The following is a 21,965-nucleotide window of genomic DNA, read 5'->3' as shown; positions in this document are numbered from 1 at the left end:
TAGATAATGCTCCATCTCGGCTTGAGTATTAAGTAGTTTGAAAGAGTAACATTCTAAATAAACTTTGGCATCCAAACATATTCTCAATGAATCCAACCAATTTTATAAATCTCTATTAAAGAAACCTTTTCTGAAAAACTTTTCACAGCTATTCATAAATACTTCTACACTATTCGTGAAAACTCTCAACATCCAAATATGGCCTCAATTTTTTATTTTTTTTAAGGGAGAAGAGTAAGAGGTGGCTTTCCTACTTAGGTGTGACTATAGTAGCACTCTATCAACTGAGAACCGAATAGAAGGGACTTAGACGATGAGAAGTCATAAGTACTCCCTTAAATTAGGTTTGAGCCATAGCTCGAACCTAGTTCAACTAGAAATTGCAATGAATCTTTAGGTGGATAATACCAATACTTGCTAAACTAGGACCTAGTACTTGCTAAACTACCTGGAGTAACCAAGAGCCATGAGGCCACCACTCTAGGTGGTAAATATATTTTCTTTGAGTTCACAAAACTTCCGATTTGACTCACAACACTCTAACAAAACACATTCATGACACAAATCAATGAATCCGCGCAACTCCCCAATGGCAATCCCCTCAAGCCATAAAACTCAAGAACAGTGCAACACTTTACTCTAGTGATTATTTTTTTACTTGTAGACACTTGTGGCAGAGGAATAACAACCAAAACATTGTCCTGAGAGTAGAAAATAAGAAACAAAGGAAATAAAAAAGCCTGTGCTTGGAAAGAACATATTTAAAAGAAATTCTTTGTAAAAGGTCTTGCATATTACTTACATGTCATAATCTCTCTGTATTACATAGAGGCCGAAGGAGGTAAGCATATTGTTTAATATTAACAACTCTAGCCAAATATCCAAATATGTTTGTGCAAAAGGCCACTTAGTTTCTCCATTACAGTACTTCTTGGCTTGTTTCATCATTTTCGCAAGTTTGGGAGAACATATCTAAGCAAAATGGAAATAATTTTATGATTAATTCCATATAATGAAGAAATAGCCAACTGCATGTGGATGAAAAAGAGCAAACAAAGAAAAAGAACCATAAAAAATAATCTATATTCGCAGCTAATTACTTCTGTTAGCATCCAGCTGCTTTCAAGAATTTGTCATAGGGGCTGGAAGGCGGTAATCTGAAAGAATTTTGTTGATAGTCCAGTGAACAGGGGAGAAGCTGATCATGTCCTCGAACTGGCTCCTTATTCATCAACATTAGATCCCCATCTGAACACTCCCTAGTCTGGAACAATTGCCGAGAAATAAGTGTTCAGTAATATTTTCTATAACATACAACAAGCCAACATTTAAGATGTCATAATGTCTGCAATCCTAAAATATGTTCTACCGGCTATTATGTTATTAATTATAATATAATCACCCACATTTTCAAGCCAAAATATAAGAATTAAGGTTCTTGAGCCCTAACTTTCTATTTAATACATCACAGATAAAGAATACCTCTTGGTGGCAATAACAAGTTGCTCTCAATAATACTATGAATCATTACTTCTTCGTCTGTTTTTTTCTCCCTTTCAGCCTTTTGTACAAGAACTGCCACCTAAAGTCTCTGAACTAGCAAAGACCCTCACTTGTACGGCTGGCATTACTTAGCGAAGTCATTTTTTCAACTTACCAAAATTTTCCAGGCAGGATTATTTTCTTTTGATAGTACACATAACAATGCAATACAACTTATGTTTTATTTTTATTTTTTTTTCTGGCTGCAAAATTCTATGAAAATTATAATTGGTATTCGGATGCAGGGTACAGACTTGGGTGGAGTGCTGCTCTGTCATGCTGAAATCATATCCTTCGAGGAAATGAGATAACGTATCAAATCAACCACCAGAAGGGTTTTCTATCTAACATTTAAAGTACCATCCTGACTACAGGTATCAATTTCTCCCCCTTCCTCCACCTTACAAAGGTGAAAAACAAGCCTAATTACCATAATTAGTGAAAATCCAGAAAGATATTAATCCTTGTGTTACCAATTTTCGGTGACAAATTTACTCACCCTAGATGAGAAGATGTGGCATTTCTTTTCATTTTCATCAGACAGAACTATTGCCTTGGACTCTTTTTGATGCTTGAAACTATGAAGCACTGACATCTTCTGCTGTTTCCCGGATACAAGGGCTTCACACTGGCTCTTAATTTGGTCATAAGGTATGGGTGTTGAGGAAACTGGGACGCTAGCAACTTGTCGAGCTGTCTCCAAAACCTGTCAATAATATATCAACAAGTTAGCTCAAGGAACTAAAGAATTTAAATCCATGTATGGTACAGTATTAGTTATGTATTGTAGGGTCAGTCTCTCTCCCATGGGTTTAATGAGAGTGGAACTAGTTGGCTACAATAACTGTTGTTTGACAATATGAAAAGATAAGATAGCCATGAACCAAGGACGCTTATACAAAATCTAACCAAGAAAATTCAAGGAGATTATAAGGGATGATGTTGGTCATTTCTTATCCTTTGTTAATTTTTATATTTTCAAAAATAGGTTAGTCGAGTATAACAATGCAATGTTAGCTTTTACAAGCACTTAGTTTCATTACTCAATATGGTGCAGAAGACATGATGTGAAAGTATCTTAAATAAGCATATAAAATTTCAGTTTAAGAAGATAACACGGGCATTCGTATTTTCTTGAGGTTCAGACATCAATTTCCGCAGGCATACTCTCTAGTTCACAAGCATTCTCCTTCTCTCTCTCTCTCTCTCTCTCTCTCTCTCTCTCTCACACTCCCTCTCTCTTCCCCTGCCCTCTTACCAACAATGCTTGCTCTGTTATAATTCGCCAAGCATAATGAGAATACGATCAAGAAAAAATTGGAATAAGTAAATTCCAGATTAGGATCTGAAGTTTTGAAAAAAAATCATATCTATTTTTCCCTTGTAGGCAACCGTTTTCTCCACAAAAAAAAGGAAAAGAAAACAACAACTATCAAATGAGGAGCAGAACAATACGAAAAGTAATCACAAACAATCATGATAGAATCTATCATAATATCAGGCCTACAAAAACTGTTAAAACCATAAAAAATAACATTTCAAGACTTGGCTACTTCACTTACTGACTCCAAAAGCTGAGTAACACCAATAATGCTGATAGTATTGATGGAGAGTGATGTTTTGCGCCCTGACTGACTCCCACTTGGTTCAGGAAAGGCTTCTTCATCTGTCAAGGCTCCAGCTGCCTGAAAGTAAGCCCATCATGTTAGCATCAAACAATTTCTAGAGCCACAAAATGGAGACTCGGTTGCCACAAATTTTACCTCATCAAAATACGGAAACTCCAACTGGGCATGAGGAGAAGAAGGCTGTGGTGTCTCCATAAACAAAGGAGGTCCTAAGGGATAAGCATCATCAGGAGAAAATCCATCTGAGAGTTGATTCTTTATACTTGACAACTCATCCTGGGTAGATAAAAGAAAATATTCAACACCAAATAAATGCAAGAAATTTAAACACAAAGACAGCACACACAGCTCAAAAAATAAAAAATAAAAACATATTTCATGGAACTTTGACCAACATATCAACAAATTGACACTTGGAGTCAACCTCAGACCAGGTAATCAGGCAATCCATTTCTTATCTTTCAGAAACTCCCAAAGAATTCAAGCATGGTAAGTGAAACCAAGAAGCAGCCTAAATCTGAGCATGCTAGCAACCATGAGATCAATGTAAGTGATCTTTCGCAGTAAATCGAAGACACAATCACCCATAAATGAATTAGATTATGTGCATTCAAACTTAAAAGCTCACGCAGATTGGGTGTATTCATTCAAGTGAAGATACAGAAGAAACAAAATGACGCGAGAAGCCGGGGGCACAAATGTCCCAAGATCTCCATCCTTTTTGTGTTTGTGAATATGTGCATGTGGTGTGTGCACGTTTCTATGGTGGAGGCAGATTTTCCATGATGACAAACTCCACCCCTATCTTCTTTTCTTCCCGAGAGAATTTATATTGATCACTTCATTTCTTTCTTCATCTTGATCCTCTTATGCTTGCCACTTTCTGATATATTTTATCTTAAACCCCAAATATAACCGGTGACCAAAAACAAATCAGACTTAGTATTTAATAGCTTTGATACACTTGACAAAAATCATTTTCATACTTTGACCAAATATAAAATAAAAACTTTGAACAGAAAAAAATATTTGAGCAACTGCAACAGACAGAACGGGTATATCACCTCTGTCAATTTTGCAGATTTAGACATGAAGTGTGACATCACAGTTTCTTTCAACTTTTGGTCATCTAATTCTATGAATGAGAGAGATTTCAATGCAGAAGCTTCATCTTCCTGTGATCCATATGATATCTTCTCCTTATCAGATTCTATAGAGACAGATTGTAATCGGATATTGTTGAACAATTCAAGGTAAGGATCAACCTGTCAAATGCAAAAGCTCAACAAAATAATCCAGAAGTCTCAAATGACTCACAACAAAATATGTTCATCATCAATATGTTCATCATCAGAACAAAACAAAGGAAAGAGGTACAATGGGCCTTAATGTGAAGGGAAGGTGCAAGTATTAACTGTTTCATCTGTCAAAGATTCTTTAACAATGGGAATTAGCTCCAGGAAACTTGCTGCCCTGGCTGAAAATATAAGCATAGATGACGCCAAGGTAAAGAGCGACCTTCTGCGAGATGGATGTAAGCCTCCTTCATAAGTGTGCAACAACATATATTAGAAATTTTCACCAATGAAAAGCATTTTTGCTTTTTGCGAAAAACTTCTACTTCCTAAATGCAAAGCCACAGTTTTGTTAATCGACATATACGAAGAAATAACAAAGAAATTTTACAGAAAAGTAAAACATCTTGTTCTTCCTGAGTAATACTCTAATCGAAAGTTCAGATAAAGGTCTAAAGCTAAGTACGCTGGATTAAAAAAGTTAGAAAACCTAAAGGTGCCTCCGTGCTAACTAGAAGGCAACCCAAAAATTTCTCATACTATCTTTATTTGTTCATAACATCAGAGATGAACTCAGAGAATCATTATTCCTCTTCGATGGCTGGAGAGAGAGAGAGAGAGATAGAGAGAGCATTACAATCAATATGACAACAAAACTCAGTAATGCAGATACAACATCATTTGAGGATATAATCTAATGAAAGCCCTGATGGTTGCACACGGTCGACCTTTTTGCTGGAAACCACATTTCTGTCCATTCACTAGTCAATACATGAATAACTATTCATTTTTTAGAAGAGAAATGATAGAGCCACCAAAAAATTGTACACATATTTTGTACCAAATTTTTAATTTTAATTTTTTTTTACTTAATAGTTAAGGAACTGTTTTAATGATTTTGTATTTTTTTTTAAATATTTAAAAGGGTTTAAAAAATGGTTGAAAAAAAAGAAAGAAAAAAGAAAAAACAGTTTACACTATTCGGTACCCATTCGGTACCGAATTTTCTGTGGGAGTAGTAGCAGTACTCTTTTTAGAACATGTGACAAAAAAAACTTTTTAAATGTATACTCAGGTTACCTTCTTGATCCAGAGAGATGCTTCTGAGGGAGAATGCAAGCTGGAAACATCTTACTAGAGCTGCATGACTGGAGGTCTGTAGCAAAACAAATCATCAAATAAATTGAGACAGAAAGCTGAAGAATACACAAATTTCGAAAACTTATTCCTGGTAAAAATATGCCATCTTAATTAGTATTAAATGGTGAAACAAACTTAACATTTTCTGTTTCTATCTCTAGAATAAAAACCAAGAACCAACTACCTGTCAGACCACTGTTCTCTGCGAGCTGAACATTGAATCCCACTTCACCAGAGTTTTGGTGGTCTAATCAGGCAGACAACAGTAATGAGCCATAATGTCTTCCTAGGGTTGTAAGCCTGGACCCAAAAAAATTCACTAACCTTAGATCGGGCAAAAAGCAAAACAATGTTACAAGTTTGGGCCATCCCCATGAAATTTGTCGGGGTATTTTCTGCAGATGTTGCCTGAACCCATATTGATGAAAGCAAAAGACTGACTTGGTGACTGCTCAACCAAATGCTACAAAGCTCCTGAGAATTTTCAGAAAAGATATTTAAATATTACTTGTAATAAGAACTGCCAGGGATAATTAAACAGGAATGCTAAATAATGAAGACGAACTTCAGAACATATGGGCTGCAGTTTCATACTGTGTTTCCACCAGTCAAAGAAAGCTTAAAGCTGAAGGACTGATCACATGAGAGATCAATTCCAGATTGTTTCAAACATACACCCGAGATTTGACTTACTTCCTCTCTCAGACCAACATTCTTGGTTTCCATGGTGTCTTTACCTTCATCCTGAATGGAAAAGCTTCCACTTCTTTCCTTCTGCAGTGTAACAAAAGACGAAAACCTAGGAACTTCTTGTGAAGTTTTGGCATTTGGGTCTAACCAAGGACAAAGAAGGGATGGCATAAGCACCACTGAGAAAATATTGTGCGCCACAACTTGTGTTTCAGGGTCTGAGTGGGCCATTGCTAGGAGCAGTTGATGAAACAAAGCTTCAGGAAATGCCTGAAACAGTTCGAGAGTATTGATTCAGAACTTGGATGGTTTTACAAGATCTCAAACTATGCTAGAATGGTACAATCCATATAAATGCACTTGCCTTCTGGTGATATGACACATTAGGGATGGAAGAGATAATCTTTGCAGTTTGAAGGACAGCAGAGATTGTTGTTCGAGCCACAACAGCATTTGTTGGGAGATTCTCAAGAACGACAGCCATCATATCAAGAATGGGTCCCGCATCTCCGGCCTGGTAATCACAAATTCACTTTGTAAAGTAACCACAACGCCATTTATAGGAAAACTCATATTGGGATGTTGTTCATTTGGTTACAGAGAAATGAGTGTATAAAGAACTATTTTCTTAGTGTTGCATAATCACCATAAACCAATCAAATTGTCTAACAATGCTTTGTTGGTACCAACTACTCAATCATTGAAATTAATAAAAGCTGAACTAAAAAGAACATGGTCCAAATCTCGCAGATTCCTTCCTTAAATTAGGCGTTCCACATTGTATACCCCCAATGTACTTGGGTTACACCCCTAGTGCTCTTTCAATAAATGGTAGAGTAACCAAATCAAAGACAGAAATTCTACACAAATTTATTTGAGAATAATCTGAATTTGAACATGCCATGACTTTCCTATCTTGTTAATACTTTCACAAAATTTCACATTAGTATGAAACACAACGGCAAAACAATTACAAACCTTAATTGACAGCTGTGAAATGCATTTTTCTAGAGCCAAACGAAGATCAGTATTCCAGTTATCTGTTCCATCTCTGGGGCAGGATACTTCAGCTAAATTTTGCAGGCACTTTCGTAAATGTTTGATCAAGTCGGATATTGCACCAATGATTGCAACCGAGGCCTGCTTCTTTGCTTTTTTTGCGAGTTGTGTGGTGACATTAACAATGTTTATTTGCATGCGAGGTTGTTTGACAACATCCTTATGATCCAAGCGATTGATCAGGATAGACAATAAGAGATGGGAGTTATCTCCTGTTTTACAATAAATTATGAAATATATCAATAATGCTCAAATAATCCATTAGAAAACTAATTATGGACAGATAGAGCATTAAAGATCTAAGCGTAACCTGATTCCTCCAGAACTGACTGGAAATACATCAAAACAGAAGAGGCAACTCCTTTCTCTGGTGACCAATGGTTATCATCATCAAAACTATGAAAAAGGGGTTCAAGCACACGCCGAACTGTCGTGGCTTCCTTCGCTAATCTGGCCATATTACACAAGCAAACCCTTGACCAATAAGCTGGACTTTTGGAGGTATCCCTGTGAAATTGGCAAATGAATGCAAGGATGTTGGAGGAAATATATATTATTGCTCAATTAGATGAATACAGAGCAAAGATGATTGTTTGAAGATCAAAAGATGAAAAGCTTTACATTGTAGGGTCCAAATGAGGGTTAGTCATGTGGTTCAGCAACACAGGAACTTTCTTACCAACATTGCGTAAAGATGAGCCATGTTCCTCTGCTTCAACTACTCCTTGAACCCACTGGTGCTCGGATTCGGGAGATGGTCCATCTTCCTCTGAATTCTTGGAGATAATTTGGAGATCCATGTAGTTCCCCAAGGTCACTGATATGATCTATTTCAGAACCAACAAATTAGTAAAAAATATTCCGGAAGCCAAATGGCTTTTTTTTTTTTAACAAGCCAAATAATAACTCACCACTTTGCTTCAAAATAAAAATTAAAAGCTTTACCAAAGATTCACATAATTTACCATCTCTTATTTTGATCCATCAAGAGCTTTGCTGATGTCAAAAGTATAAATAGTATAAGAGTCTAGAGAAAAAGAAAACTCACATTGTCCATGTCCATTGAGATGTGGGAGTGCTCACCAATGAACGACACCTAGGCACAACATAGTCACATCAGAGTGCAGAAAGTTCAAACATCAAGATGTATCATTCAAATGGCCTTGATCAAGTGTTACAAAAAACATCGGTAACATGAAAAACATAAGACACTCAATAGCAAGTGTGAAAAGGAACATTCACGAAGCAATTTAACAAGTTAATGTTCTAAGAAGAGGCAGTCATAAAAATAAGGTAAAGAGACAAAATTGGACAAAACATACATTTCCAAGGGAAAGTAGGAAATAATACATTAATTGAAAAAAATCAGCAGTCTCGGTAGATTGACTTTAAGGCATCATTAGAGAGGTATCATTCTAGTAGCCATTCCTTCCCAACTTCAGAAAGCTCCCCTAATGCTTTATAATAACATATCGTGATAGTTATACAGTCCTCTATTAACTATTCCAGAGAATGGACTAACTCAAGAGAGACACGGTAATGCTTGTTAGGCCATGCAAACACAATATGTCTTTTACCTGATTAAACCCCCAGACAAATGTAACAGGTCCCCATCACACAAATCAGGTAAATCATTGGCATTTCACTAATGGGTCGTGACTCCTAGAAATTGTTTGCACCCAAAGGTTCGAACTTTAAACCTAGAGGGAGCATACCACCAAAATGAAGGCGTGTACATCTTAAGCCAACCCCTAGGGTTTTTTTTAACAATTTAGCCATTCAAACAAATAGTTATAATAACAATTCTAACAAATAGTTATGATAACAAAAATTCTTTTAATTTATATGTATATTATTATATGGATGACAAGATAAGTCATAAGTACTGGTTGTGTAGCTTATTAATAATAAATATAAATTATGTATATATTATATTATACATTACAAGTATAATAAACATATTGCATAACTATAGCATAACTATAGAGTTTTCTTATGACGAAGAACTCCGGAGACTGTGCAAACGCAACATGCGTATATGATGATAATGTACAAATTATTATATCCTCATAATATGATATATGTATATAATAATATGCAACTAAAAGTTAAGTGAGAATTATGAATCATAATATACATCATCATTTGAATAGAATAAAGAAACCATATTATCTACGAAGTCAATTACATAATTCACCTGATTAAAGAGAAATAGAATAATCATACTATATAATTCTGGAAAAAAAAAAGATCATGATTCATACTCTATATACAATTTTAGTTAATTGATTAAAGTCAGTCAATTATAATTCTATTAGTAAACCATAATAATTACAATACTTGACTTTCGTTCATATATACTACATATACAAGTTATTATATTTAAGTGTATTATTATATTTATAGCTAAATAAAGATATGACATTAGCATACTATAATCATCACTATAGTCAGGATACCCAATATACGTATAAGTTATATATAATTGATTAAGCTCAATTGATTATAATTATATTATCAAAGCATATACTAATTATAATATTTAATCTTATTTTTCTTACTCATCAAAAAAAATATATTTAATCTTAGGTCATGAACTTACGATAAAGTCAATTACAATAAATGCATAATATAAATACATTTTCAACATATAATACAAACATTTAAACAACATGACGATTGACAAATATAATGTAATATAAACATATAGAACACTTATGTTACATTATATATTATATAATTGATTAAAGGAATTTCAGTCAAACACCCCCTATGCTATAGGCAATTAGGTTTAGCTTCTGTGCAATTTTTTTTCTACAATTTTCCCTTTGTATTATGAGTTACTTAGAAATAGGATGCTTCGTTAATTTTTTGGTCCATCAACATTAACAAAAAAATGGGGCCAAATCATAGGCTACACGCGTCAACTTTAATATTTAAATAAAAATTAATTTTTATTCTTTTAAAAAGATAAAATATAAATTTTTATTATAACAAAATTTTTTATTTAAACACCGAAAAAAAAACCAAACCTAGAATGACTACATGTGGTGGTTGCCACCACAGCCACCACCGGATGGCCATGTTCTGGCCACTCTGTGGTGGCCAAGGTGGCCTAGACCGCTTCCAAAAGCTGTTAGATCTCCACACATCACTAGGGGAAGTCAGATCTCCACTAAGTGGCTGAGATCTGGCTACCCACCCCAAGTGGTGGCCAATGGCCATTACCCATGGTGGCCTCGTTCTAGCGACCAAGTGGTGGCTAGGGTGGTAGCTACCACAGCCCACAGGTGATAATTCTAGACTTTTTTTTTTTTATTTTCTGTTTTTTAAATAAAATAACCATTTTTATTAAAAAAAACTATATTCTATTTTTCAAATAACTATAATTTATTTACAAAAAAATAAAAAATAAAGTCTACACATAACCACGTGTGATTTGAACACTTGCATATGATAAAATAAAATAAAAACAGCTAACATGTAATGCATATATCAAATATATTACTATCTTTTAAAACAAGCTTAAACAATCCAAGTCAAGCTATACGAGCTTCGTTCACAAGCCTAAGCCGAGTTGAGCTGAGATATACTAGTTTGCTTTGTTCAATATTCGAATCAATATTTAAACCATGTTCAAACCTATAGTATATATGAGCCGACCTTGAGCCATTCATAAACAGCTGTTCCTTTATAACCTTATGTTTGGTTGCTCCATAGTCGATGACCCACAGGTTGCTAGTAGAGAATAAAAGACAATGGGATGTAGTAACTAACTAAACAAGAGCAGCTGCAGAATAGGAAGAAACCCATGAGTGGGTTATGAACTGAGCATACTCATCTGTCGGAATGGGGATCATTCCAGAATTTGGAGCTGAACTTGTAGTAACAAGATGGGGACAAAAGAATTTTCTAGAGAAGGTACCTCATGAGAGGCTCTAGATGGCTTACCGTGTAGATCACAACAATACCAGATGAATAACTCCCACAGAAACCACAATCACCTCTACTTCCACATCCCCCAAAAGGAACTACCAGAAACCCCACGATAAGCAATAAAAGCAGAGAAAGAATTATGATCAAAACTCAATTGAGCACTGCTATCAAATAGGGTAGCACACTAAATTCGAGAAAGGACATCAGGTAAAGAGGGGAGCTAATAAGCACTCAAAATCTGCGCATAAACAGACTCATACTCCGGTTTGAGGCCAATAAGAAACTGAACACAATCCACATCTACACATCGTTTCTCCATAGCCTTTAAGACAATGAAGAAAGGTTGATACATGTCCCTCTCCTTAAGGATGGTCACAACCTGATTGTTGTACCAGTCTATACTCTGAGCGCCTTGTTCGAGCCAAAAATATTGTTTACACACCTCATAAAACCGAGTGATTTTCCCAGTATCAGAATGCATATGTTTAAGATGACCTCAAATCCTCCTTGGTTGGAGGAAGATATATACACGAGGAACCAATGTGAGGCTCAATACCATTCAACATAAGGAGATAATCTAATTATCTTTCTGTCCCCAAAGACTACTGGAACTAGTATCCATAGGCTTCCTCAATGTTAAGTTATCCTACAAGCCTTTTATGATCATGCCCAAAATAAACATAATAAATCCCATTCAATTTCAGAGAAGTCATAAGAGCATAAGCTAAGGTACCAACATGACAAGTTCCGATTAAGTAGCCATAGTGCAAATAGAAATCATTAACCAATCTAGTAACAAGAATAAAGACGCTGGAATAATGTGAATCATCAACCAAATCAATGCCACGAATAATCATAAATGACACACCATTTGAAATAAGAATAAAATAACATAACCCACACTGAAATAAGCTCAAAACAGCTCGAATCGAAGCAAATTAGTCAAAATATGATGTGAATAAAACGAAACTATCTGAAATGCTCCCAGCAAAAAACAGTGAAAACCAGCCAGAACCAGCTGAAAAATACTGGAAACTGACCAGAACTGGCCGAAATATGGAGAAACAAATTGAAAAGACGAGACAAATGGCCTATACAACACCGAATCCTGATCGCACCAACTTCTCAATTCAAATTGGGGACCCAGGTGCATATTGGATCAGACAAATTGGTCTCAGTTTGTCTCAAGTTGGACCAGAAACTTCTAAGTGGGATAAACTGTCTTCATTAGGCTAAACTGTCTAACCTAGAAGTACACACTCAAAAGCTTAAGGTGGGAGAGGAAAAAAGGGAGACCAAAATCTATTAATAAAAGGGACTAGGCAACAATTCTAAACCCAAGAAGTTGGCTTTGAGACCATGTTAGAAAATGCAAAATGCAAGAAAAATGAGGTGAATTGATTTCTTTGTCCCTATATATTGGGAACACATAAAGACAAACTACAATAGACACCTCACAATGGACTGGCACCTTCTAGAATAGGGACAGGTACCCTGTCACCTTTTGTATATATATTCATACACACTCGCACGTGCGCGCACGTTCACACACACACACAAAGGAGCATACTTAAGGAAGAAAAGGTCAATGACAAGAAAAAGGTCCGTAGATGTATGAACATACCAAAATATGCATCTGAGCAATTTTTAGTATAAGTGATGTTTAGTTAGGGCAAAAAACGTACCATAAAAGCCAAAGCCTGCAGTCCTGCTGAACGTAACCGTAAATCTCTTTCACATTTTCCAACTTCTTGAGCCAATTGACAAAGTTTGGGAATGAGGCCCTCTAAGTTGAACATGTATGTACTGTCCATCTAATTTTATCCGAAAATGTCAGTAACAACTAATTAATGATATTAATTGATAATTAGCAGATATATGATCCAAGGCCAAACTTGTTGACAGAACTAATATATTTATAGATTTATATGAATGCCAAAATGATTCAGATCAAAACCCATCCTTCTATGCAACACATACCTGGCTATTTATAAACTCAACAAGAGTATTGCAACCTGAAATCTGCATTTGGTACTGTTCAGTTTGTTCTAAAAGAGTCCGGACAATCCCTAATAAACTACTGGCGAATAGTGGCCTGCACACAGTGAAAGACTCCAGTGAATATCATCACAAGTAATGTTACATTTCAAATGGAAAAATGAAATTTCAGAAAGAAACAAGTTAGCAACCAAACAGCTGCCATCAAGCAAACATGATGTTCGACAAATGGATTTTCTTGCTGGAAGACTTCTGTCTACATTTCCTGAGACTAGTTCACTATGAAGGGACAGGGATAACACAACATTTACTTTCTCTTCCACCTTATCTTATAAATCCTTGTTTCCATCATTTGCCCCCTCGAGAAGTTTCTATTCTTTCAAAATCAGAAGAACTCCATTTGAACAAGGAAAAAGCCTCTAATAATACATTCTAAGAATTACATTAAAAGGGAGTTTTCTAGTTACAAGAAAGTGGCATCTCTTTCTAAACCAATACCCAAACATGCTTCTCTGGAAGATTTTTATAGAATAAGAGATCTTAAAAGTATATCTAAAAGCAATGAGAAAGCAGTTACTAGACACATATAAACTGTCAATATTTAGCACATTTTCTCTATGCATGGTCATAATATATATCCTTTAGATCTGATGCAGAAAAATCATTACTGATTCTTTACTGAAGAAATACTTAAATGTCTAGGAAGAAAAGGAAAAATATAAAAATGAGAGAGTCAAAGCCTGAATCCATTGATGACTTATACTTCGTTGCATTGGGATATACTAATCTCTACCAAATTATAAGGTTCTCTGGTCACATGTCTGTCAAAATGTTTCAGCAACATTACTTCTACAACTAAAGTAAATAAGTTAAAACATAAAAAATCCTAATCCTATGGGACTGCGTTCTCTCATATAAAAGTCTGGTGGGAACCACACGAGGGGTTAAATCCCTGGCAGAAACCTCTTTTAGTGTCGATGCCCAATAGTCAATTTAGGCCTTATTTGTTTTCAGAAAACATCTAATCTCATCTCATCTCATCTCATCTAATCATTACAACTTTCCCAACTTCTAATACAAAATAAAATAAACAATTCAATTTTTTCAAATCCCAAAACAAAAAATAATATTAAAAAATATATTCTAACAATACTTTATTCAACTTTTTAACTTTAATCTCATCTCATCTCATCTCTGAAAACAAACGAGCCCTTAATGTTCTACAACTGCAGAATTTTCTTCATCCAGTTCTTCACATTTCCAAACCCCTCCCCCGACTCCTTGGTCGTTGAAGAAAGTGGATGACAATAATGCAATTGTTCAGATCCCAATAATTTAAGATCTAAATCCATCAAACTTACATATGCTCCTTACATGACGATAGCAATTTCCTATAAATGCACAACACAACTTTCAGCGATCCAAAATTCTCACTCCGTAAATCCTTGTAACATCTCTGCTCAAGATAATCGCTAATCTGTGGAGACAGAATGCTGAAAAACATGAGTGAAGCAAATAGACGTTATTCTTTTCATGGCAGGCAGACATTCAAACCCAGAACCTACACTTGACATGATTATGAAAACTTAAAGTATTGAAAATCTCAAGCATTTTTCATCAACTTTGAGCCAGATATATTCTCACCATTTTAGCCTATCAACCAAGAACAACAATATCTGGTAAAAAGGCAGATTTTTGGCATAATATAATAACTCATCTAAATAAAAATAAAGGCAACAGATGAAGAGAAAAATCCCGTTAACCTAATGATTGAAAGCTAATCAAATAATTGAAAAACATGGAAATGTAATTAATGATTACACTGCCATATGGCAAAGCCAAATAAATATTTGTAAAAATGGATGGTTTGATGAAGATGAGTATACAACTAATAAAGAGTATGTTGACTTCAAGGAATCCATCAAAACTGATCAATGAGATTATTGTATAATAAAGACAATTAAAAAACTATGCAAAATTATAGGTTCTAAAAAAAGAATAATATGAATAATATAAAAATCTACCTTGGGGATGCGCAATGGGTTCTTAGAAGCATATTCACAAAGTTTCCCAATCTTCCTATCGCTTGGTTCGGCATCCTGCCATATATGCATATCAGGCTTTTCAGGGGGGGGGAGAGTTTGTTGAAATTACCAGATGAAATTCCTCAAGTTCCTCCAGACAAGAGTTTTACAGAAGATTCTAGAATGTAGTAGAATAAATTTTTTCTGTTTTGTAGTTGTTACAATGAGCTGTAATTACATTTTTTTTATTCTTCGTTCTTTACTTTTGTCTATAAGTAGCAGAGCATGTTGTACGTCTAAATATAATAGAATCATCATTTTTCACCTCTGTCATTTGTTCTGTTATTCACTTTTTCCCTTCCTTTGCACCACTTCAGAAATGACTGACGCAAATCCTCATACCAACCCCGAAATACAAAACCCTCCCAATCATGAGAATAACCCTCATCATCCAGCCAGCCCATATTTCATCCAACCCGGTGAGGGAACCTCCTCCTTACTGGTTCCAGAATTGTTAACTACTGCAAATTATGGGACCTGGGCAAGAACTATGCGCCGTGCACTCAACATCAAGAACAAACTCGGCTTCCTTGATGGTAAAATCTCTAAACCTACTGACCCATCCGATCCTTTATTCGCTCCATGGGAGCTCTGCAATGATATGATCATAGCTTGGATTCAACATTCTGTTAGTTTTTAGCATAGATCTACCATTGCATATGTTGATACTGCTGCTAATGTTTGGAATGATCTTCGTGAGCGTTTCTCCATCCAAAATGCACCATGCATCTTTCAACTCACAAAAACAATTTCATCCCTTGTTCAAGATGCCGACTCTGTGAGCATTTACTACAACAAACTGAAATGCTACTGGGATGAACTTGAGATATATGAGCCAATGCCTCTATGTACCTGTGGATCAGTGAAGACTTTAACAGATTACCATCACCGGAGTAAAGTTATGCAGTTCTTAATAGGGCTCCAAGATTATTATGACTCCATTCAAGCACAAATCCTTCTCTATGACCCACTTCCCACGTTGAATCATGTTCTATCCTTAATCCAACAAGAAGAACGACGCCGGCAGCTTCATTCCATCCCAGCACCAGTTGCCATGGTCACCACGATCCACGTACTCCACTTACATCCCGAAAGGACAAGCTGTATTGTTCTCATTGCAATACATTTGCTCACTCTCTGGAATGGTGTTTTAAGGCTAATCCCAATCTACCGGTTTGCTCGCACTGTTGAATTCCCGGACACACCAAAGAAAAATGCTATAAAATCCATGGTTTCCCTCCCGACCACAAAAACTCTGTCAAAACTAAATCCTCTGCTGACCATATTTTTCTTGAGCAGGAACAAGTTGCAATGGTTCGCCTATTACTCAAGAGCAATATAGCCGCCTCACTGCTTTACTCAACACACAACAGAATGACAGGCCTCTTCCAGCTGCTAATCACATTCAAGCCACTTCATCAAATCCAAGCACACTTCCTATGTCTGGTATACCTTTCTGTTTATCGGCACAAACACACACACACACCTACCAAACTTACAGATGCACCATGGATCATTGACACTGGTGCTACAGATCACATGATCTGTAGCCCCAAATTTTTTACACATCTCACTGCACAAGTTGTTCATGCGGTCAAATTACCCAATGGAACTACTGTTGCCGCCACTCACGTTGGAGATGTGCATCTCTCCACTCATTTAATCCTTAAGAATGTCCTTTGTGTTCCAACTTTCTCTTTCAATCTTATTTCTGCAAAATCCTTGACTAAGAGTTCTAATTGTTGTTTAATTTTATTTTCGGATTCTTGTTACATCCAGGACCTTTCCTCTTGGATGACGACTGGGCGGGGGAGAGTGCATGATGGCTTGTATCACCTTCAACATCAGCAACTTCATCCAACTGCTTTAGACTCTCATTTTCAAACTTTGTTTTCTTCAAAACTTGTCAATACTACTGTTATTACTAAGTTTGATGACTTCACTTTATGGCACTATCGGCTTGGACACAGTTCCATGACCCAACATATTTTGAATGACATTCACAAATCTGATGTTAAATTTTCGGCTAATCCAAATTTTCCATGTGATATTTGCCCCCTTGCCAAACAGCACAAATTACCTTTTCCACACACCACAAACAAAGCCACCAAAATATTTGATCTCATCTCTGTTGATATATAGGGCCCCAATCCCACGTAGGCTCATGATAGCTCAAAGTATTTCTTAACCATTGTTGATCAATTTAGTAAATGCACATGGATTTATCTGTTGAAATCAAAATCAGAAGCAAGAGGTGACCTTTGAGATTTTTATTCCCTTGTCAAAAACCAATTTGAAAGCAAAATTAAAACCATCCAAACAGATAATGGAGCAGAATTTCAAATGCAAACTTTCTACCAAACCAAAGGCATTCTACACCAACTTACCTGCGTCGCAACCCCACAACAAAATGCATTAGCCGAACGAAAACTTCAGCACATTTTGAATGTGGCAAGAGCCTTAAAATTCCAATCCGGTCTTCCCATGAAGTATTGGAACAAATTTGTAGTAACAGCAGTCTATTGATAAATCGAACACCAACTCCAAATCTTGAGTATAAATCCCCTATTGAAATTCTATACCACACCAAGCCTTCATACTCACACCTGCGTGTTTTGTTTTGCATCAACACTTAGTAATGCTAGAGCTAAGTTTGATCCCCGAGCTCAAAAGTGCTTATTCTTGGGGTATTCGTATGGTGTTAAAGGATACAAGCTACTTGATCTAAACACCTACCAAATTTTTCTTTCCCGAGATGTAGTCTTTCATGAAGACACCTTCCCATTAAAAAAATCCCCAAATACCACATTCGATCTTGCCAACATACCTTCTCCAACACAACCCGAGCACTTTCCTGTCAACTCATCAACACAGGTTTCTGAAGAAGGCCATAATCCTTCCACAGAAAATTCCATCTATATTTTTTATCCTACTGATGTCGAAGAAACAAACCCAATCTCCATTGACATGCCCTCCAACATGCCTTCTACCTCTTCTGATGTTATTTCTCCTCAGGTGATTCCATGCAGGTCGAATAGGACCAGAAGAGAACCTACATACTTGCATGACTTTCACTGTCAACAAGCTGTTGCACTCAAGTCCTCACAATCGGCATCCAAGCTACAAGGTTCCTCTCCTTCCATCTCCAAAAATTCAAAGGTCCTTTTTCCTTTATCTACATCTCTCTCTTACAATTCTCTTTCACAAAATTTCAAAGCTTTCACTACTTCAATATCTCTGCACAACGAGCCCACATCTTACACTCAAGCCATTCAAGATCCAATTTGGTGTGAAGCAATGAAACAAGAGCTAGATGCACCTGAACATAATGAGACTTGGACCATTGTCAACTTACCTCCTGAAAAAAAAAATTGATTGCAAGTGGGTTTACAAGTATAAATTCAAGGCGGATGGGACAATAGAATGAGCTAAAGCTCGCTTAGTTGCAAAAGGATTTACACAGCGCGAGGGGATAGATTTTCATGACACATTTTCTCCCGTTGCTAAATTAGTGTCCATTCGATGTCTCCTTGCAATAGCAACAATTAGAAGATGAGATCTTCAACAACTAGATGTGAATAACGCCTTTCTCTTTGGCGAACTTGAAAAAGAAACTTACATGCGACCACCTCCAGATCATCCATAAGCAACCTCAAACAAAGTATGTAAGCTGTAGAAAAGCCTTTATGGCTTGAAGCAAGCCTCGAGGCAGTGGAACCCCAAACTTTCATCCTATTTGATTGAGTTCGGGTTCATACAATCCAAAGCCGATTATAGCTTGTTTACTAAGTCCACAGGAACATCGTTTACAGCACTCCTCATCTATGTAGACGATATAGTATTGATGAGTTCAGATATTCAAGCCATTGCTACTGTAAAGAAATTTTTGGAGACAAAGTTCAAGATTAAAGATCTTGAAAGCCTCATGTAATTTCTTGGCATGGAGGTGGGGCACACAGAGGCAGGCATACAACTTTGCCAGCAAAAATATACATTGGACATCCACTTGGAAATAGGTTTGCTAGCATCAAAGCCGTCCAATTTAGCTATGGAACCTAATGCCAAGCTTAGAAAAGATGAAGGAGACATATTCGGTGATCCTCCCTGGTACCGAAGATTAGTTGGCAAACTCCTTTATCTTACAAACACTTGACTGGATTTGAGTCAAAGTGTACACTTGTTAAGCCAATTCATGGAAGCTCCTCGTGTCCCTCACTATAATGCAATTCTTAAAATCATCAGATATGTGAAAGGGACGCCGGGACAAGGCATATTCTTCTCTGCGAACTCCAAATTAGAACTTCTCGCTTACTCAAATGCAAGTTGGGCAAGCTGCCCCGACACAAGACGTTCGACTACTGGGTTTTGTGTTTTCATAGGGAATTCCCTTGTTTCCTAAAAATCAAAAAAACAAATCACTGTGTCCAGATCATCTGCAGAGTCTGAATACAGAGCAATGACAGCTGTGGTTTGTGAGATTACATGGATTTGGTACTTCCTTACTGACTTGCGCATTACCATCTCAAAACCTTCAACTCTATATTGTGATAATTTAGCAGCCATTCACATTGTTGCAAACCCTATTTTTCACGAACGAACAAAACACATTGAATTAGACTGTCATCTAGTTCGTGATAAAATTGTAGAAGGGTAAGTCACAACAGCTCATGTCTTCTCTCATCTTCAATTGGCAGGCCGCTCCACTCTCCTGCTTTCACCAAACTTTTATCCAAGATGGGAGTAATTAACATATACTCTCCATCTTGTGGGAGGATGTTGAAATTACCAGATGAAATTCCTCCAGTTCCTCCGGTTCCTCCAAACAAGAGTTTTACAGAAGATTCTAGAATGTAGTATAATAATTTTTTTCTGTTTTGTAGTTGTTACAATGAGCTGTAATTACATTTTTTTAATTCTTCATTCTTTACTTTTTGTCTATAAATAGCAGAGCACGTTGTACGTCTAAATATAAGAGAATCATCATTTTTCACCTCTGTCATTTGTTCTGTTATTCACTTTTTCCCTTCCTCTGCACCACTTATATTAGAGTTAGGGTGGATTGGGAATCATAAGCAGTACCAGAGCACGAAATGGCGTATATAAAAAATAAATTAATAGCAATGGAGCAAAACACACCACAGACATAAGTCACAGCAAAAAATTATATAAATAAATAAAACTACGGTTCTTGAATTGTTAATCCAACTCGAATGTTTTCCATACAAGGAAATGTCGATAAGAAGCCTTAAAAGGAGATTAATTGAGCTGCAATGGCATTGCGATAGGCAGAATATTCACCTTCAATATATCGGCGAGCAACTTCTTGTACCGTTTCACGGGCTGTCTTGATCTCGCCCGCATCGAAGGACAGAAGAAACATAGATTAGCGCAGGCGGGCACAACCCGTCTCGACATAACCCCCATTTGTACAGATTAACAATTTGGCATAAACTCACAGACCCACCTGATCAAAACAATTTGGCATAAATTCACAAGACAGTCCCAGTTGAATTTTAGCACATTCCGGGGTTTTCCGACAGTGAAAGTGTGTTGCCAATGTTTTAGCACAAATGTCTCTCAAAAGACAGATTTTTCAAATCTTTTTTCTTTTAAAAAGAAGTAAGAAACCTCTAAGAATTCCATTGTATTGAAAAAATGTATTCATTCTCATCAGTGTAGAGTAAAAGAAAAGGATTTGAAAGTAAATCGAGTTTGATTTTTGAATTCACCTCAGAATGTAGTAGCCAATGGGATGGGAACAGGAGCTTGAAATGTCCCTCCTCTTGGCCTTTTTTCCCACTCTCACTCAGATATCAATAACAATAACTAGGGGTGTAACCGGTCCGGTCCGGTCCGGTTTTGGACAAAATCTAGGACCGAACCGGTATGTACCGGTTTTGTATTTTTCAAAACCGATTACGCCCCGATTACCCTCCTAAACCGGTACTTCCGGTTTTACCGGTTTCCGGTCCGGTCCGGTCCGGTTTTCCGGTTTTTTTTAAATGTAAAAAACATATAATAAAATGTTAATTCTTATTATAAAATATTATTAAAAATTTAATATATATATTATGCTTAAAGCATATGATCAATTAAATTTTTATCTTTAAGATTAAACTTTTATTTTATAAATTATAACAACATTATCTTATATATAATTATATTAATAACATATGATCAAATAAATTACAAATGTTCATATTTAAGATTAACATTTTATGTTATTATTTATAAATTATAATATAAAATTTTTTCATATATGATATATAATTATATATATTATATATAAAAATTTAACATATAATTATATATTATATATATAAATATTTTGTATAATATATAAATTAATTTTTATATTTTTTTTTCCAACCGGTCCGGTTCGGTCCGGTCCGGTCCCAAAAACTACGGAACCGGAACCGGACCGGAACCGGCCGGTTTTCATAAAATAGGAACCGGTTCCGGACCGGACCGGTTCAAAACCGGACCAACCGGTCCGGTCCGGTTTTCCGGTTTCTCGGTTTAAATTTACACCCCTAACAATAACAGAAAAATTAATTTAACAAAAGTCTTTTTTCAAAAAGAAGGGGAAATCT

General features: G+C 36.1%; 1 protein-coding gene across 4 annotated transcripts; it reads right to left on the bottom strand.

The window, feature by feature from the left end:
• Positions 1–754: 754 nt before the first annotated feature.
• Positions 755–21,185, bottom strand: LOC108992493 (protein SEMI-ROLLED LEAF 2-like). 4 transcript variants are annotated; one of them, XM_018967085.2, is made up of 21 exons: positions 21,102–21,185; positions 20,671–20,836; positions 15,313–15,387; positions 14,650–14,765; positions 13,271–13,385; positions 12,976–13,104; positions 8,403–8,450; positions 7,976–8,181; positions 7,665–7,861; positions 7,274–7,566; positions 6,660–6,809; positions 6,200–6,565; positions 5,930–6,079; positions 5,546–5,621; positions 4,586–4,713; positions 4,235–4,435; positions 3,306–3,446; positions 3,105–3,227; positions 2,042–2,248; positions 1,101–1,264; positions 755–972 (listed from the first exon to the last, which is right to left on the bottom strand). In XM_018967085.2, the coding sequence occupies exons 2-20, from the start codon at positions 20,794–20,796 to the stop codon at positions 1,106–1,108; spliced, it is 3,006 nt and encodes a 1,001-aa protein (XP_018822630.2). In that variant the 5' UTR covers positions 20,797–20,836; positions 21,102–21,185; the 3' UTR covers positions 755–972; positions 1,101–1,105. The 4 variants fall into 4 exon arrangements, with proteins under 4 accessions (XP_018822630.2, XP_018822632.2, XP_018822631.2 ...); XM_018967087.2 differs by having other exon boundaries at positions 6,299–6,565; XM_018967086.2 differs by lacking the exon at positions 21,102–21,185 and having other exon boundaries at positions 20,671–20,923.
• Between the last annotated feature and the right edge of the window lie 780 nt (positions 21,186–21,965).

Source organism: Juglans regia, chromosome 12 (assembly GCF_001411555.2).
Source record: "Juglans regia cultivar Chandler chromosome 12, Walnut 2.0, whole genome shotgun sequence".
Classification (NCBI taxonomy): Eukaryota; Viridiplantae; Streptophyta; class Magnoliopsida; order Fagales; family Juglandaceae; genus Juglans; species Juglans regia.
This window is presented reverse-complemented; position numbering and strand designations above follow the sequence as displayed.

Bases quoted from the DNA above. Each gene is read 5' to 3' on its own strand.
- LOC108992493 (XM_018967085.2), bottom strand. From the start codon at position 20,796: ATGGGGGTTATGTCGAGACGGGTTGTGCCCGCCTGCGCTAATCTATGT. The intron at 6,810-7,273 runs GTTTGTAATTGT...TGTGATTACCAG, and splicing joins TTTCACAGCTGTCAATTAAG to GCCGGAGATGCGGGACCCAT. The intron at 4,714-5,545 runs GTAACCTGAGTA...ACACTTATGAAG, and splicing joins CATCTCTCTGGATCAAGAAG to GAGGCTTACATCCATCTCGC.